At 41.0% G+C, this 16,525-nt stretch overlaps 1 protein-coding gene across 1 annotated transcript in view; it reads right to left on the bottom strand.

The window, feature by feature from the left end:
* The window catches only part of SCD5 (stearoyl-CoA desaturase 5), a 160,281-nt gene that overhangs the window by 39,994 nt on the left and 103,762 nt on the right, over window positions 1-16,525 (bottom strand). Inside the window, exon 3 of the mRNA XM_082606291.1 lies at window positions 13,213-13,418. Within this exon, the coding sequence (XP_082462417.1) occupies window positions 13,213-13,418 (206 nt within the window). The remainder of the gene's footprint in view (window positions 1-13,212; window positions 13,419-16,525) is intronic.

The following is a 16,525-nucleotide window of genomic DNA, read 5'->3' as shown; positions in this document are numbered from 1 at the left end:
ATCATACACCATGATCAAGTGGGATTTATCCCAGGGATGCAAGGATTCTTCAATATGCGCAAATCAATGAATGTGATAGACCATATTAACAAATTGAAGGATAAAGACCATATGATCATCTCAATAGATGCAGGAAAACCTTTTGACAAAATTCAACACCCATTTATGATAAAAACTCTCCAGAAAGTGGGAATAGAGGGAACCTACCTCAGCATAATAAAGGCCATATACGACAGACCCACAGCAAATATCATTCTCAATGGTGAAAAACTGAAAGCATTTACTCTAAGATCAGGAAAAAGACAAGGATGTCGACTCTTGACACTATTATTCAACATAGTTTTGGAAGTCCTAGCCACGGCAATCAGAGAAGAAAAAGAAATAAAAGAATACAAATTGGAAAAGAAGAAGTAAAACTGTCACTGTTTGCAGATGACATGATACTATACATAGAGACTCCTAAAGATGCCACCAGAAAACTACTAGAGCTAATCAATGAATTTGATAAGGTTGCAGGATACAAAATTAATGCACAGAAATCTCTTGCATTCCTATACACTAATTATGAAAAATCTGAAAGAGAAATTAAGGAAACACTCCCATCTACCATTGCAACAAAAAGAATAAAATACCTAGGAACAAACCTACCTAGGGAGACAAAAGACCTGTATGCAGAAAACTATAAGACACTGATGAAAGAAATTAAAGACGATACAAACAGATGGAGAGATATACCATGTTCTTGGATTGGAAGAATCAACATTGTGAAAATGACTATACTACCTAAAGCAATCTACAGATTCAATGCAATCCCCATCAAATTACCAATGGCATTTTTTACATAACTAGGACAAAAATCTTAAAATTTGTATGGAGACACAAAACACCCTGAATAGCCAAAGCAGTCTTGAGGGAAAAATACGGAGCTGGAGGAATCAGACTCCCTGACTTCAGACTATACTACAAAGCTACAGTAATCAAGACAATATGGTACTGGCACAAAAACAGAAATATAGATCAATGGACCAGGATAGAAAGCCCAGAGATAAACCCACGCACCTGTTGGCAACTATAATCTATGACAAAGGAGGCAAAGATATACAATGGAGAAAAGACAGTCTCTTCAATAAGTGGTGCTGGGAAAACTGGACAGCTACATGCAAAAGAATGAAATTAGAACACTCCCTAACACCATACACAAAAATAAATTCAAAATGGATTAGAGACCTAAATGTAAACTGGGACACTATAAAACTCTTAGAGGAAAACATAGGAAGAACACTCTTTGACATAAATCACAGCAAGATCTTTTTTGATCCACCTCCTAGAGTAATGGAAATAGAAACAAATGGGACCTAATGAAACTTCAAAACTTTTGCCCAGCAAAGGAAACCATAAAGAAGACAAAAAGCCAACCCTCAGAATGGGAGAAAATATTTGCAAATGAATCAACAGACAAGGGGTTAATCTCCAAGATATATAAACAGCTCATGCACTGCAATATTAAAAAAATAAACAACCCAATCCAAAAAATGGGCAGAAGACCTAAATAGACATTTCTCCAAAGAGGACATACAGATGGACAAGAAGCACATGAAAAGCTGCTCAACATCATTAATTATTAAAGAAATGCAAATCAAAACTACAGTGAGGTATCACCTCACACTAGTTAGAATGGGCATCATCAGAAAATCTGCAAACAACAAATGCTGGAGAGGGTGTGGAGAAAAGGGAACCCTCTTGCACTGTTGCTGGGAATATAAATTGATACAGCCACTATGGAGAACAGTATGGAAGTTCCTTAAAAAGCTAAAAGTAGAATTACCATATGATCCAGCAATCCCACTACTGGGCATGTACCTGGAGAAAACCATAATTCAAAAAGACACATGCACCCCAATGTTCATTGCAGCACTATTTACAATTGCCAGGCATGGAAGCAACCTAAATGCCCATCAACAGATAATAGATAAAGAAGATGTGGTACATATATACAATGGAATATTACTCAGTCATAAAAAAGAACGAAATTGGGTCGTTTGTAGAGACTTGGGTGGATCTAGAGACTGTCGTACAGAGTGAAGTAAGTCAGAAAGAGAAAAACGAATATCGTATATTAACGCATTTATGTGGAACCTAGAAAAATGGTACCGATGAACCAGTTTTCAGGGCAGAAATAGAGACACGGATGTAGAGAACAAACTTATGGACACCAGTGAGGGAAAGTGGCCAGTGTGGGTGGTGGTGGTGTGATGAGTGGGGGATTGGGATTGACATATATATGCTAATATGTATAAAATGGATAACTAATAAGAACCTGCTGTATAAAAAATAAATAAAATAAAATTCTACAATTAAAAAAACAAAAAATAAACAAAAACAAACCTCAGAGTCAAAGTGCTGAAAACCAAAGATAAAGAAAAAAATCTTGAACGTAGCGAGAAGAAACAATACATGCAGAGGAATAATGCTAAGAATCCCAGCAGACTCCTCAGATCCTATGCAAGGCAAGATTGACATCTTATCATTCTGAAAGAAAAACACTGCTAATCCAGAATTTTATGTCCAGTAAAAATACCTTTCAAAGATAAAGATAAAATAAAGACCTTTAGACAAACAAAAGTTGAGAATTTATTGCCAATAAACCTGTGCTACAAGAAATGGTAAAGGAAATTCTTCAGGCAGGATGATATCAAATGGAAATTAGGATACACACACACACACAATAAAGAGGCTGGAAAGGAAATAATTAAGGTAAAATATTAAATATGTTTTTTCTTATTTTAATAGTATATAGAGTATGAATATATTTTTGTAGAAAGAAAACACAGCATGATTCATTTTAAAAAGTTTAGGAAGTTATACATCAAAATTTTAACTAATTTTCAAGAGCTCAGAGATTAGAGAAATTTTACAAGGTAATTGTTAGAAGAAATAATAACTAGAAAATGAATTTTCTGTTATGAAAACCTTTTTCCACTTTTTTTTCTCTACTATATGGTAAAGAAGAGACAAAGAAAAGGCAAACGGAGTCTTTTTCTCTGATGCATAAGCCAATTGTAATAGATCTAACTTTTTAGAGAATAGATAAGGATTAAATAGAAGTTTCTTATAAGGGTTGTTGTCTACTGGCTGAAGCTTTGGGGCTGGAACCTTATACATGACTTGAAGGACTGTTTATTCCAAGAAAAATATTAAAACACTATTCTCTACATGGTCTAGAAAGAGAGCCAGGAATTGATAATGTCTAAATATTAGTGAGACTGATATCTACTTGCACCAAAATGTCTTTTATTTTGTCAATCTAATCTTTCAAATGTCATTCGAATCTTGCTTTGACTTCTATGTAATTATTTAAAATTTACATGAAAACTAGCTAAGATTTCTTCTCAGTGTTGGTAGTAAAGTAATATTTTACTAAGGAAAGAATAATTTAGTGCAAACATATACAATTTTTTTTGACTTGGTTAATCAAGGCCATGCGGAGCCAGAATCCTTAGAATTCAAGTCCAGAATCCAGGTACCATCATCTACATGACAGAGTTATTGAAAGGATCAGAGAGAATGTGTGTAAAGACATAATGTAAGTACATAGTGGGCAGTTAATAAATGGCAGCTATTATTGGCTACTGAAGTGACTCGAAGATACACGAAGATGCCTTTATTGCCATCAACAACGAAGCCAAGATAACACATTACAAACAGCAGTTCAAGAATTCATTGACACCTATTGATTAATATGTCTAACATGCTCGTGTTTGAAGTATTCAGATTCCAGACATTTGAGAAACTGTCTCCTCATCTTGCCAGGGGAATTTCACACATAGAAATGGATGGTCAATGTGGGGAAAGAAAAATGATACTAATGAAGTTGATGTATTTTCTCTCTCTCTCTCTCTCTCTCTCTCTCACACACACACACACACACATAGAGGCAACTTCTCCCAAAGCCCTAGTAGGAAAAGTACCTCTTACGGAGGCAAACAAATGACATTTTGACTTGGAACTTTTTAAAAAGTCAAGATGAGCTCTTGAATTATGTGCCACACTGGTTTCTCCCTTGCCCAAGTCTTTAGCCACTAAAATAGGGAAATTTGGGTGTTTGTGCTGCCACCTCAATACTGAATCATCTCTGTTCTATATCCCATAGTATCATTCAGCTGTTTGGTTACAGCAGTCTCCTTGGAAAGGCCAGATTTTAGCTTGGAATATTTTACCTCTTCCGTTGACTTTTAACAAAAGGGATCTAATTGAACACAGCTCACACCTATTCCGTTGATTTTTATCAAGTCCTTGGACATCAGAAATTTAGAGTTTTAACTCCTGTCAACTACAGCTGGATGCAGAGAAAATTATTCAAAGAAAAAAATTATTTCATTCTCAAAATTTTTAGAGTCAGGATAAGATGTGACAGTTTTAAGGTGAGGACAGAAGATTCCAGTGCTCAAGCTGTTAACCAAGTGTAGGCTGTCCCTCACAAATAAAAGAGAAGATTCAAGGAGAAGAAATGTATACATATACAATGAACGTATGAAAAGAATAAAACAGAGCAAGATGATAGAGTGAGGGAGAATACAAGAGGAAAAAGAACACTCATCTCCCCATCAAGAAAACACCTAAGCAATAGGCTGAATGGCTTTTGTTCTCTCAAGAAGCTGAGGGAGAGGAAGACATGGAGAACATCAAGGCATGGAGAATACTGTATGACAGAAGAGGGAAAATGTCCTCATGCAGAGAAGGGTACAGGGAGGAACAAAGCACTCTGGCAGGTAAAGAGACAAAGACAGCAGAGATAAGAGGCAAACCGACAAGAGGAAGTGAACCAAAAACAGCTTCATGGGACAGGGACTGAATAACAGGAGAGATGGAACAGGGAGCAGGAAAGCCATCCAGGAGAGAGAGAACCAGTCAGGCTGGGGGCAGATGCATGGCGAGGCTTCCTCTCTCACATTCCCAAACCCAAATGGGGGCTCTAGAGAGAAAGAGAAAGTACCATCCAGAATCTGGTTCTCTTGTTCATTGTTCCATCCTCAGCACCTAGAGCCTGGTATGTAGTGGATGTTCAAAACACAGTTGTTGAATTAAAAGTGATACATGCAGAAAAGAAAAGAAAGCTGGATGCCCTGAGAAACGCCATGCACCTCATGGCTTCCATTACTGAGGTGTGAGTGGGCAGAGAGGATGCCAAAGAGCTAGGATCTACGTACAGCATGGCTGAGTGATGCTCACTCTGAGGACAGTTTGGTTCAGCTGCTGCAGGACCATCAAGGACCCAAGTGAAACAGGAAGTGGTCAAACCAAGAGTAACTGATGAGCAAGGTAGTGGCAGAGGGTGTTTGTGCTTGAAAGGCCCCACCTCCATGTCTGTCCCCAAATCTCCTCCACATGTTTAGATGTTTGAATGTCTCATTCTCCAGAACCTCTCCTTTGGGGGTTATTTCTATAGAGTTTTCCACAAAATACAATTAGCCAACCAATGTGTTCAGCCATTCAAAGTCACTAAATTCTAGACAAGAATTGTTGTATTAACCTAGCAACAGTTAGGGTAGGGCCCCAAGGCAAATGAACTCAGAGTAGGGAGAGACTCCCCAAGACCCAACATGGAACCTGGATCAAAGAGCAATGGATTTGGTCAACAGAGATGGAGTCAAGTTGGTTGTAAGTCCCCAGATGACTCATCCCATCCCCCTAGGGGATCCCCCAAGTGGGAGATGAAGCTGCGAGGGTAGGGAAGTGAAGATGAGTCAGTTGTAGATTTGTCTGGCTGCTCTATCTTGGCTATGTGATTGTCCCCAACAGAGAAATACACTTAGGGTTTACACAGACAGGACTGACACAAAGTCATAAGGAGGAAGGTATCACTGAGAGATTTGGTGCTTGTCCTTGAAAACGGAAAAAAAAAAAGACAAATGATAACAGATCAGGCGACAAATTGAAGTGAAATCGGCTTCAAAAAGATTCTAGCCATTCAAGTGTCTTTCTTCCTGAAATGACAAGATTTACACATTTTCCTCTCTTCCAAGGGCACCAAAACAAGTGCTTCACTCTTCTGTATCATTCCATCCATTTTCTCTTAGCTTATCCCATCACCATGGTGATGAGGCAAGGACTTTATTTTCCTGTGTCTGGACTACACCAGCATCCTTGTCAGTTACTTCAAAAATGCACGTGTCTGCATGTTACTTCTAGAGGAATTTCTCATCTAAGATGGGAATCAATGGGATGAGCAAAGCATTAGGAGAAACAGCCTCTGGACTCTATCCACATTCAGCCACCTCAGAAAAATTATTTGAGATTCCAGTTTCTGCTCACTAAATTGAGACAGAAAGGCTACTCACTTGCTTAATAACAAAATGTTATAAGACTGAGTAATTTGTGACGGCCAATCATTTTGCTTAAGGCAGAACAATTAAATAACTATGGCAGAAACTACTAACTGCTTACTCCATATCAACTCACTCTTTTTTCCATAGACACAAAACCAGGATTTTATTCAGGGGTGCAATACATCATCCAAGAGACTACATTTCCCAATTTCCCTTGAGTGCAAATACAGTTAGGTGGATCAGCTGTGAGTGTCTTCTGGGAAAGCTCCTGATAGGAAACTGACTCAATTGAGCAGTGTTAACCTCACCCCACCCCCCACCTTCCTTTTGGGTGGAGCTCTAGGGGTAACCTTGGACCTCAGAATGAAAGACTAAAAGTCACATGCTAAGGATGGTGGAGCAGAAAGATAAAAGAGGATAGCCTCATCCACCAGAGGGCAGACAGCAGAAGCAAGAACTATAGTCCTGCAGCCTGTAGAACAAAAACCACATTCACAGAAAGACAGACAAGATGAAAAGGCAGAGGGCTATGTACCAGATAAAGGAACAAGATAAAACCCCAGAAAAACAACTAAATGAGGTGGAGATAGACAACGTTCCAGAAAAAGAATTCAGAATAATGATAGTGAAGATGATCCAGGACCTTGGAAAAAGAATGGAGGCAAAGATCGAGAAGATGCAAGAAATGTTTAACAAAGACCTAGAAGAATTAAAGAACAAACAAACAGAGATGAACAATACAATAACTGAAATGAAAACTACACTAGAAGGAATCAATAGCAGAATAACGGAGGCAGAAGAACGGATAAGTGACCTGGAGGACAGAATGGTGGAATTCACTGCTTTGGAACAGAATAAAGAAAAAAGAATGAAAAGAAATGAAGACAGCCTAAGAGACCTCTGGGACAACATTAAATACAACAACATTCGCATTATAGGGGTCCCAGAAGGAGAAGAGGGAGAGAAGGGACCCGAAAAAATATTTGAAGAGATTATAGTTGAAAACCTCCCTAACATGGGAAAGAAAATAGCCACCCAAGTCCAGGAAGCGCAGAGACTCCCAGGCAGGATAAACCAAAGGAGAAACACACTGAGACACATAGTAATCAAGCGGACAAAAATTAAAGACAAAGAAAAATTATTGAAAGCAGCAAGGGAAAAACGACAAATAACATACAAGGGAACTCCCATAAGGTTAACAGATGATTTCTCAGCAGAAACTCTACAAGCCAGAAAGGAGTGGCATGATATACTTAAAGTGACGAAAGGGAAGAACCTACAACCAAGATTCCTCTCCCTGGCAAGGATCTCATTCAGATTCGATGGAGAAATCAAAAGCTTTACAGACAAGCAAAAGCTAAGAGAATTCAGCACCACCAAACCAGCTCTACAACAAATGCTAAAGGAACTTCTCTAAGTGGGAAACACAAGAGAAGAAAACCACCTACAAAAACAACCCAAGACAATTAAGAAAATGGTCATAGGAACATACACATCGATAATTACCTTAAAAGTGAATGGATTAAGTGCTCCAACCAAAAGACACAGTCTTGCTGAATGGATACAAAAACAAGACCCATATATATGCTGTCTACAAGAGACCCACTTCAGACCTAGGGACACATACAGACTGAAAGTGAAGGGATGGAAAAAGATATCCCATGCAAATGGAAATCAAAAGAAATCTGGAATAGCAATACTCATATCAGGTAAAATAGACTTTAAAATAAAGAATGTTACAAGAGACAAGGAAGGACCTTACATAATGATCAAGGGATCAATCCAAGAAGAAGATATAACAATTATAAATATATATGCTCCCAACATAGGAGCACCTCAATACATAAGGCAACTGCTAACAGCTATAAAAGGGGAAATCAACAGTAACACAATAATAGTGAAGGACTTTAGCACCTCACTTACACCAATGCACAGATCATCCAAAATGAAAATAACTAAGGAAACAGAAGCTTTAAATGACACAAGAGACCAGGTAGATTTAATTGATATTTATAGGACATTCCATGCAAAAACAGCAGATTGCACTTTCTTCTCAAGTGCGCACGGAACATTCTCCAGGATAGATCACACCTTGGGTCACAAATCAAGCCTCAGTAAATTTAAGAAAATTGAAATCATATCAAGCATCTTTTCTGACCACAATGCTATGAGATTAGAAATGAATTACAGGGGAAAAAAACGTAAAAAACACAAACATATGGAGGCTGAACAATACGTTACTAAATAACCAAGAGATCACTGAAGAAATCAAAGGGAAATCAAAAAATACCTAGAGACAAATGACAATGAAAACACAACTATCCAAAACCTATGGGATGCAGCAAAAGCGATTCTAAGAGGGAAGTTTATAGCTATGCAAGCCCACCTCAAGAAACAAGAAAGTAACAGAATCCGGTTCTCTACTGGCCCTGTGCTGCTGGCATAACCTGGACCTCCACGATTGTTTTACATGTGAGAGAAACTAACTTCTATCTTGTTTAAGCCAAACACAATTCCCAACTGATAGACCCACTGTCAACCTTATAAGTAGGCCCTTCTAGGCTCACCCCCAACGTTTGCAGGGCCTAGGCCAAGAGCAGAGGTGGGAGCCCCTAGCTTGTGGCCCAACCCCTTCTCTTTCCAACCCAGCTCTGTCTGCTTTGTGTGGACATCCAAGCCCATGCTTCTAAGCTCATCCCCAGGCCAACACTGCCCCTTGGCCACTCTTAGGGTCTATGGGGCACACACTTCCCTCCAGGAGGACAGAGCCTGGGAAAGGCTGCTGTAGGTTCTGAAAGTGAGCTCAGAGCCATTTGGGCAGGGAATTTTAGGATCCTAGGACCCTGAGGCACACTCTAGAAGTGGGAGGAGGTTCCAGGTGGCATGCACCTTTGCCCTGTGATCTCTTCGCCCTGTGGGGAGAAGCATGGCCCTTGAAGGCACAAGGGCCAGGGCAGGGACCCGAACTGCCACAGTCTAAAGGTGATACCACTGGCTCCTCTCCCTCTCACCTCCTAATGCCTGCCTTTTCATCATTCACAACTTGACAGTAGAGAGAAACCTGAAGTAGTCCAGTTAACTACTTGTAACAGCCTTGGTAAAGTTATCTTTTAGAGGAAAAGCCTGGAACTATAGCTTGAACTGTGCTGTTTCCCTGTTACCCTTAATGCTGCTATCTTCTCTCTTTTATGAGACTGTATAATGGCAAGCTGATCAAGCCTGGCTCTCAGGCAAGCTTGTCTTTGGTGAGCTGTCATTAGGATGGCCACGCACTGTGGATCAAGCAACTGCAAGACTGGTGCTGGTGTTCTGACTGAAGGCGGAGTCTCCAGATCCTGGGTCCCTCTCATTTACACATCTGCCTGTTTGAGGAAACTCTCCAAGTGTTTACCTGGGTCTCTTTGTACAAACATTGCTCCCTAGGAGGGAGTGGAATCAGCAACAAACCCCGGCCACCAAAACTGGAACAGGGACTTTTGCCCTAGGAGGACTACAGAGAAACGGATGGGAATTGTGACCAGGAGAGGGTGCCACTGAAATGGCCCAGGACTGGGTCCCAAATGAGCTGGGCACCTTTCTCTGTTTCTCAGGAAGCCCCCCACTCAGCCTAGGGTAGCAGGGACTGAGACCTGATATGACAGTGCCACTGCTGATGGGATCGACCACTCCAGCTCCCACCCCTATGTGCAAGGACTTATTCCTTAAGGAATTTATCTCCTCCACATGGCCTGACTGTCAGGACTGGTAACCTGGCTTCATGAACATGAAAAATGCCCAAATAGCCACAGTATCGTTGTGTATCTTGGAAGCTCTCTTCCTTTAGTTCAGTGATTCTAAGCCTCATTTTGGATTACGGATCTCCACGTTCTCTAGGCTGGATAATTACCAAAGGACATGAGTGTCCACCCACACTGCAGAGAACTGTTGTAGCTCCTTTCAGACAACAAGGCATAATCCAAAGGACATTGAGCAAATAATCTGAGATGTAGGTACTTGCTATAGACTGATGTTTGTGTCCCCCCCCCAAATTTGCATGTTGAAACCTAATCCTCAATGCAGTGAGGGCCTTTGAGAGGTGATTAGGTCATGAGGGTGGAGCCCTCATGAATAGGATTAGGGCCCTTATGAAAGAGACCCCAGAGAGTTCCCTCGCCCCTTCTGCCGTGTGAGGACAGAGCAAGAAGACGGTTATCTATGAACTAGGTAGAGAGCTCTCACCAGACACTGAATCTGCTGGTGCCTTGATCTTGGGCTTCCCAGCTTCCAAAACTGTGAGAAATAAATGTTTGTTGTGTAAGCCACCTAGGCTATAGTATTTTTGTTATAGCAGCCCAAACAGACTGACAGAACTTCTATCCCCAACTTTCTATTTAAATTTCGCTTATTAGTTTTTTCATAGGAAAGATGGAAGGCATGGGTTATCTCATTTGTAAGGTCCCTCCTAGCTCCAAAGTTCAATGGCTCTATATAGTTCTATGAAATGGCAGACATGATAAATATCCTTGTCCCCATCCTCCTCTACCATCTTCTCATCTTTCAGGTCTTGCCTTAGAAGCTAGTTCCAGCCAGTAGGGTGGGCTATGAGACCACTTCCTGTGTTCCCGTGGTGCCTTATTCTACCCTATTATAGCTCTCCTCTCTCTAAAGCATAATTGTCTGTAAGTTAATTTGTGGGTCCTCTGCTAGACTGCAAATTCTGGGGGAACTGAGACCAATCTTTAAGGTCGTATCCTCAGCATTGATTTCTAGCAGGAGTTCCATGATATATAAGAGATGATAATATGAGTGAGTGGTTTCTGATAGCTACAATCTCCTTTGGTCACTGGACTGGCGATGAAAGATGTTCTCAGATAACTATTCAAGGAACATGCCGAAATAGCCTTTGTTCTTCTGCCTGCATTTAGTGATAGTCTTTGGATGTAGGTACCACGAGTATACACCTAATGAATCAGATTACATATTTTTTAAAGGGAAAAGATGAAAAAAACCTTCCATTTTTATGGTCAGAGAAACCCAGACTATTATCCTCAGCTTGGTTCTCAGGAATAAAACAGAAGATCCTCTGCCTCCTCAGCTGAGCTCTTCAAATTAATCTTAAGGTCTGATTGTCCCAAAGCATTACTAATTGTATAGCAACATCATTTATATCACACAATTGGAAATGACATACATATCCCATCACAGAGTGATGGTTAAATAAACTATGACACTCAAACGGTGAACCCATGCAGCCTTTGATAATGGTGCTTACAAGATAATCTGAAGTTAAAAGGCAAGACATAACATTACATAAGCAGTATGACTGCCATCATGTAAAATATGTGAAATATCCACATAAAATATAGATGGAGGTACTACAGAATCTGAACTGTGGCTGTGTTTGTGTGTTAAGACTGCACATGAGTTTCTTTCTACTTTTCTGAATTTTGCAGATTTTCCTCTTTTACTCTCATGGTGAAAAATCAAAATCAACAAATCATTTAATTGTAAATTGAAAACATCTACTATAAAATTTTGGCTACTGATACTGGTTGCATCCACCTGAAAGAGCTGTATGGAGGAGCACAGAGAAGACCCTATGGTGAAGCCAACAGAAGCAGGGGGTGGAAAGACAGGGAATCCTCTGGAGTTGCCGCTGTCTGTGGAATAAGAGACATCACGGATCTAAGCTCCTACTATATAAATGCCAGGCATTTCTCATACATTTTTTTTTCATTATGTCCTCATAAAAGCTGTAAGAGATAGGTACTACTGTTATTCCCATTTTACAGCTGAAACTGAGCCTTAGAGCGAGTGTGAGCCTTCGCAACCTGTCCCACCATCCGCTGAGGGGAAAATGAGCATATTTCTCCACATACTTCCTCTCGTGCAAGGATCTCTTGTGTCAAAGGCACAGCCTCCATTTCCATTATTGTGAGATTCTGTTTGGAATGAGTCCTCAAATGACTCCTGCCTGTCAGTGGAGATGGTGTCCAGTGACCACGTGTTCACCATATTATCTCAAGGCTCTCACCAGAGTGTGATCCTAAAATTGTCCCTCTTTGCACATAAATCCATTGCTTTGGGGCAATGAGCCCATTTATAAATGCTCTCATTGAGACCAACTTTACAGATCCAGACCAACATGGATAGAGCCCAGGCCAGCTCCCTAGTTAAAACGTGAACCATGGTCGCCCTCCACTTGCCAGCACGATAACAGGCAAGCTTTCACCATGTGCTGGTTGAACGTAGATCCACCCTGCAAATGCTGACAGACTGAATATGCTCAGCTGACACCATTAGTGCACACAAGCATTTCGAGGCTCTTTGTTACATGGTCACGTTTTCTCTGCACAGAAACCTACTGGTGTTACCATTTCCAGGGGTGGGGGGGGAGGAGGCCTCACTACAAGAGAATTCAGGGAGAACAAAGCAGGGGACCTGGCGGGAGTCCAGTCCTGTTGAAGTCAAGTGTGTCACTAAAATAAGCAAGTCTTCTCCTCCTCGCTACCCCAGGGAAACATGAATGAGCGAGCGAGGACACCTACGGAAACATTCCATGAAATCAGTAGTTCAGGTGGGTCTGAAGGAAATGACAAGTGGGCTTAAAGGAAATCCATTTCAAAATCAAGTTCAAGTTCAAAACAAATTTCCCTGTGTGAACAGGGAAAAACGTAATGATCAAAAAGGAATGAATTTTAAAATATACATATATATAATAAAAAATATTTTAAAAAATAAAAATAAATAAAAAGGAGTGAATAAACAGACTGCAATCCTAACAAGAAGACCCAATCGTCAGGGTAAGTGCTGTGCAGGGAATTGCTTGGGGATATTATTGCACCCCATTGTGCCCTGTCTCCAGGTCCTGTCCCTCAGGGACGATCGATGGTGTCCGTTCACTTACTTTCTCTGGAACCGGACCACAGGATCAGCCAGCAGATCGGTGACGTCAAGCTTCCTCCCCTTCTCGATAACATCCCGATGCTTGCGGACAAACAGCCACCCGATATGGGAGAAGAAGAAGCCCCGGCGGGCGTTGTGGGGATCAGCGTCGGTCTCCGAGTACTTGTGGTGGACACGGTGGTCCCTGGACCACTCGAAGATGTCGTTCTGCAGAGAGAATGCAGACCTGAGTGAAGGGCTAAAACACCCTGGCGCCTTCCCCAAAGTTCCTCAGCCTCCCCTCCCCCCGCCCCACCCCGTCTCCTCATCACTGACTTAGACTTCCTCCCACCCTCAACCGCAATCTCTCAACCTCCAGTTCAATCCCTGGGGGTTGGTCTGGGGTGGTTTTCATCCAAATAAGAGTACATCCTCACTTAGTAGGGATCTTAGCTTGTCTTTGGAATGTGCCCACTGCAGGAAGTTCAGGCTTGTTGAGTGAACTAGTGGGAAAACCTGAAGAAAGTTCTGGTTACCGAAGTCTCCTGGGAGATCGTTCATGTCAAGAAGAGAGACATCCGTCCTCAAGCTTTGGTGGTCAGAGGAGAGGTGTAACCTTGAGTATGGAAGGGGGTTAGTTCTTGGTCTGGCTCTCTCTGCCCTCCCTCCCCTGCTTTGATGGAGTTCATGTCCAACACACAGCAAAGAGGAAGTCAGTAAGTAAAAACACAAAGAAGTACTTCACCAAATCTATGCAAAATACCGAGGCACAAATAATATTGTTTGAGGACTGCTCTAACACTGTGTCACAGAAAGGAGGGGAGGGGACTTAGGCTCCTTGAGGAATCTGGTGTACTTGGCCGAATCTACAACGTGGAGAAGCAGCAATGCCTGAGGGGCAGGCGGCACTCACTGGAATCCCAAGAGAGACTCTGGTGCCCAAGGAAGGAGAAGCATCAGAGTCCAGCAGACTCTGCCAAACCCACAGACAGGGTGGGGCTCAGGCACACATGGGGGACCAGCCTATTGACCCTCTGGTGACGGGAGAGAGTGACAGGAGCTGGAGGTCCTGGGTGAGATATCAGGGCAGCATTTCAGCTGACACTGTTAATGAAATCTTAGCTATAGCCATGGGCCAATGAGACCTATAAACTTTCGAGGTATACTCAGATTTGTTTTTATCTGATAATGCTTTCAAAGCTTTGAGATGACAAATTAGGTTTCGAAGTAGTGCTTTTGATAGGAAGATTACAGTTGATCCTTGGACAGCATGGGTTTGAACTGTGCAGGTCCACTTATACACGGATATTTTTCAATAGTAAATGCTATAGTACTTCACGGTCTGAGGTTGGTTGAATCTGAGGATGTAAAGGAACTGCAGATAGGAAAGGTCAATGATAAATTATAGATGGATTAACCCCCAAGTTGTTCAAGGGCCAACTATAATCTGAAAATAAAAATAAATATATATAGTGTATAAGCTCTTTTTTTAAAAAAAAAAGGTAATAATGTTTTATACCATACTATTCAGTACTTAGTCATGCTTTCATTAGGAATCTGCCATTTCACAGATATTGGTTTCCTGTTGATGAGAAGAGAAAGAACTGTTTTATCCTCAAAGTTTTAACAATTCTTTTAACCAAAAAATATTTCATGGAGTTTTTTGTCTCTCTGGCTCACCCAGTGCTACTGGAAGGCAACTCAACCTTGTTCATTTTATAGCACCATTGAAAACTTTTAAAATTTGTTTAACCCTTGGGTAATGGGACAGAAAGAGGGAAGGTAGAAAGACCTTAAGAAGTATATGCTCAGCTTTGAATATAAAGAGGGAAAAAAGTGCTTAGCAATCTGTGTAAGGTAAAAATTGTAGCCTGGCTTACTGCGATAAGAAAGAGGTCTTTAAATTTTACCAGTGTGTTGAAACACAGTGGTTGGAAAGAGTGGAAACATTTATTATTTATAATCACAGAATCTGGAGTCTGGAAGGAATTTCAAATGTCAAGACCACTGCAGCCCAAGGAATAATTTATTACTTTTGCATCCAGTTTATTGCTTTTATTGCAAACCCAACTAAACATAGGAAGGAGGGGGAACACTCTGTCCCTAGTCCACAGATGGCAAAATTAAGGTTTAGAAGACATGTATTCAAGTTCATCTAGTAAGTCAAACCAATAACGGAACAAAGATGATGCTCCTTCGGTTCTTAGTTCACACTCATTTCCACAAGATATTTCCCTTATTCTTCAAGTTTAGGGGAGGGAGAGTCTTTTAAAGAGAAGTCTCATTTTCCTTGTTAAAAGGTCATGTTGGTTCTTGAATTTATTGCAATGCAATTTTATAAAAACTTTAAGTGGAGAGTTTCAAAGGGCTAGAAACATTATTCTCATAAAATTAAGCATGATAGAACAACAAAAGAAGGATGATGAGGACAAGATGGAACAGAGATATTTCTTTATTTTAATCCCTCTTACCTGAATACCTTCCAGACAGAAGCTACTTTGACTGAAGCAGTGGAATGAAGCAAGGATTTGGGCCGCATTCCAAATAATCGAGCATACAATCGAGCCAAAAATACTTTAAGATGAACTTTAAAAAACCTTTTTTTTTTTAAACTCTAAAGCTGAGTCCAGTGAAAAAGTGACTCAGAGAACAAGATGTAAGACAACAATAGGGCAGAAAGGAAGTAAGATTCACATGCTCTTCTCTGGGCCTTTTTCTTCCTACTTATCTGCATTTTGCTTCTACCCTGAAGTGACTGGGTGTGGAAGCCAGCCTGGGAATAGCATTTGTGTTTGATGAAAAGGTGTGTGTACTGAGGGTGTGTTTAGTACAGTCAATATGTGAGGAAGGGAAAGCTGAGGGCCGACAAGAGATGGTGACCTTCCATCAATGAACTGACTTGTCAAGTGTGCGTATTCCGTCTGTCCATGCTCTGCGTGCACATTTTAATAGGGGCATGATGCTGGACTCAGCAGCAATTCCTGAAGCCTAAGTACGTACACTTTCTAACAAATCAATTAACAGATGATTCAACTTGCAACTTCGAGTTTGTACTTAACGGTCGGTTCTGGTATATCACGGTCTTAATACCCCATTACCTTCAATAGTGGACACTCACCCTGTGTTTATTGATCACTCCTGACAAAGAATTGTTGTGGTGAAGGGAGCTACATTAGTTCTAAGAGCGCTAGCTGTAACTGAGGCACAGGCAGGGGTGGGGTCGGGGGAACAGGAGAGGAAGAGGAAGAGAGCCAATCGGGAGTATACCCTTCAGTGGCAGGTTTCATTACCCAAGAAGCCATACCACGTCCTACTTTGTGCTGTCTAAGAGAAAT

The sequence above is a fragment of the Mesoplodon mirus genome, assembly GCF_964341445.2.
Source record: "Mesoplodon mirus genome assembly, chromosome: 2".
NCBI classification, from domain to species: Eukaryota; Metazoa; Chordata; class Mammalia; order Artiodactyla; family Ziphiidae; genus Mesoplodon; species Mesoplodon mirus.
Note: the sequence above shows the minus strand (reverse complement) of the source record. Positions and strands in the feature narration are given on the sequence as shown.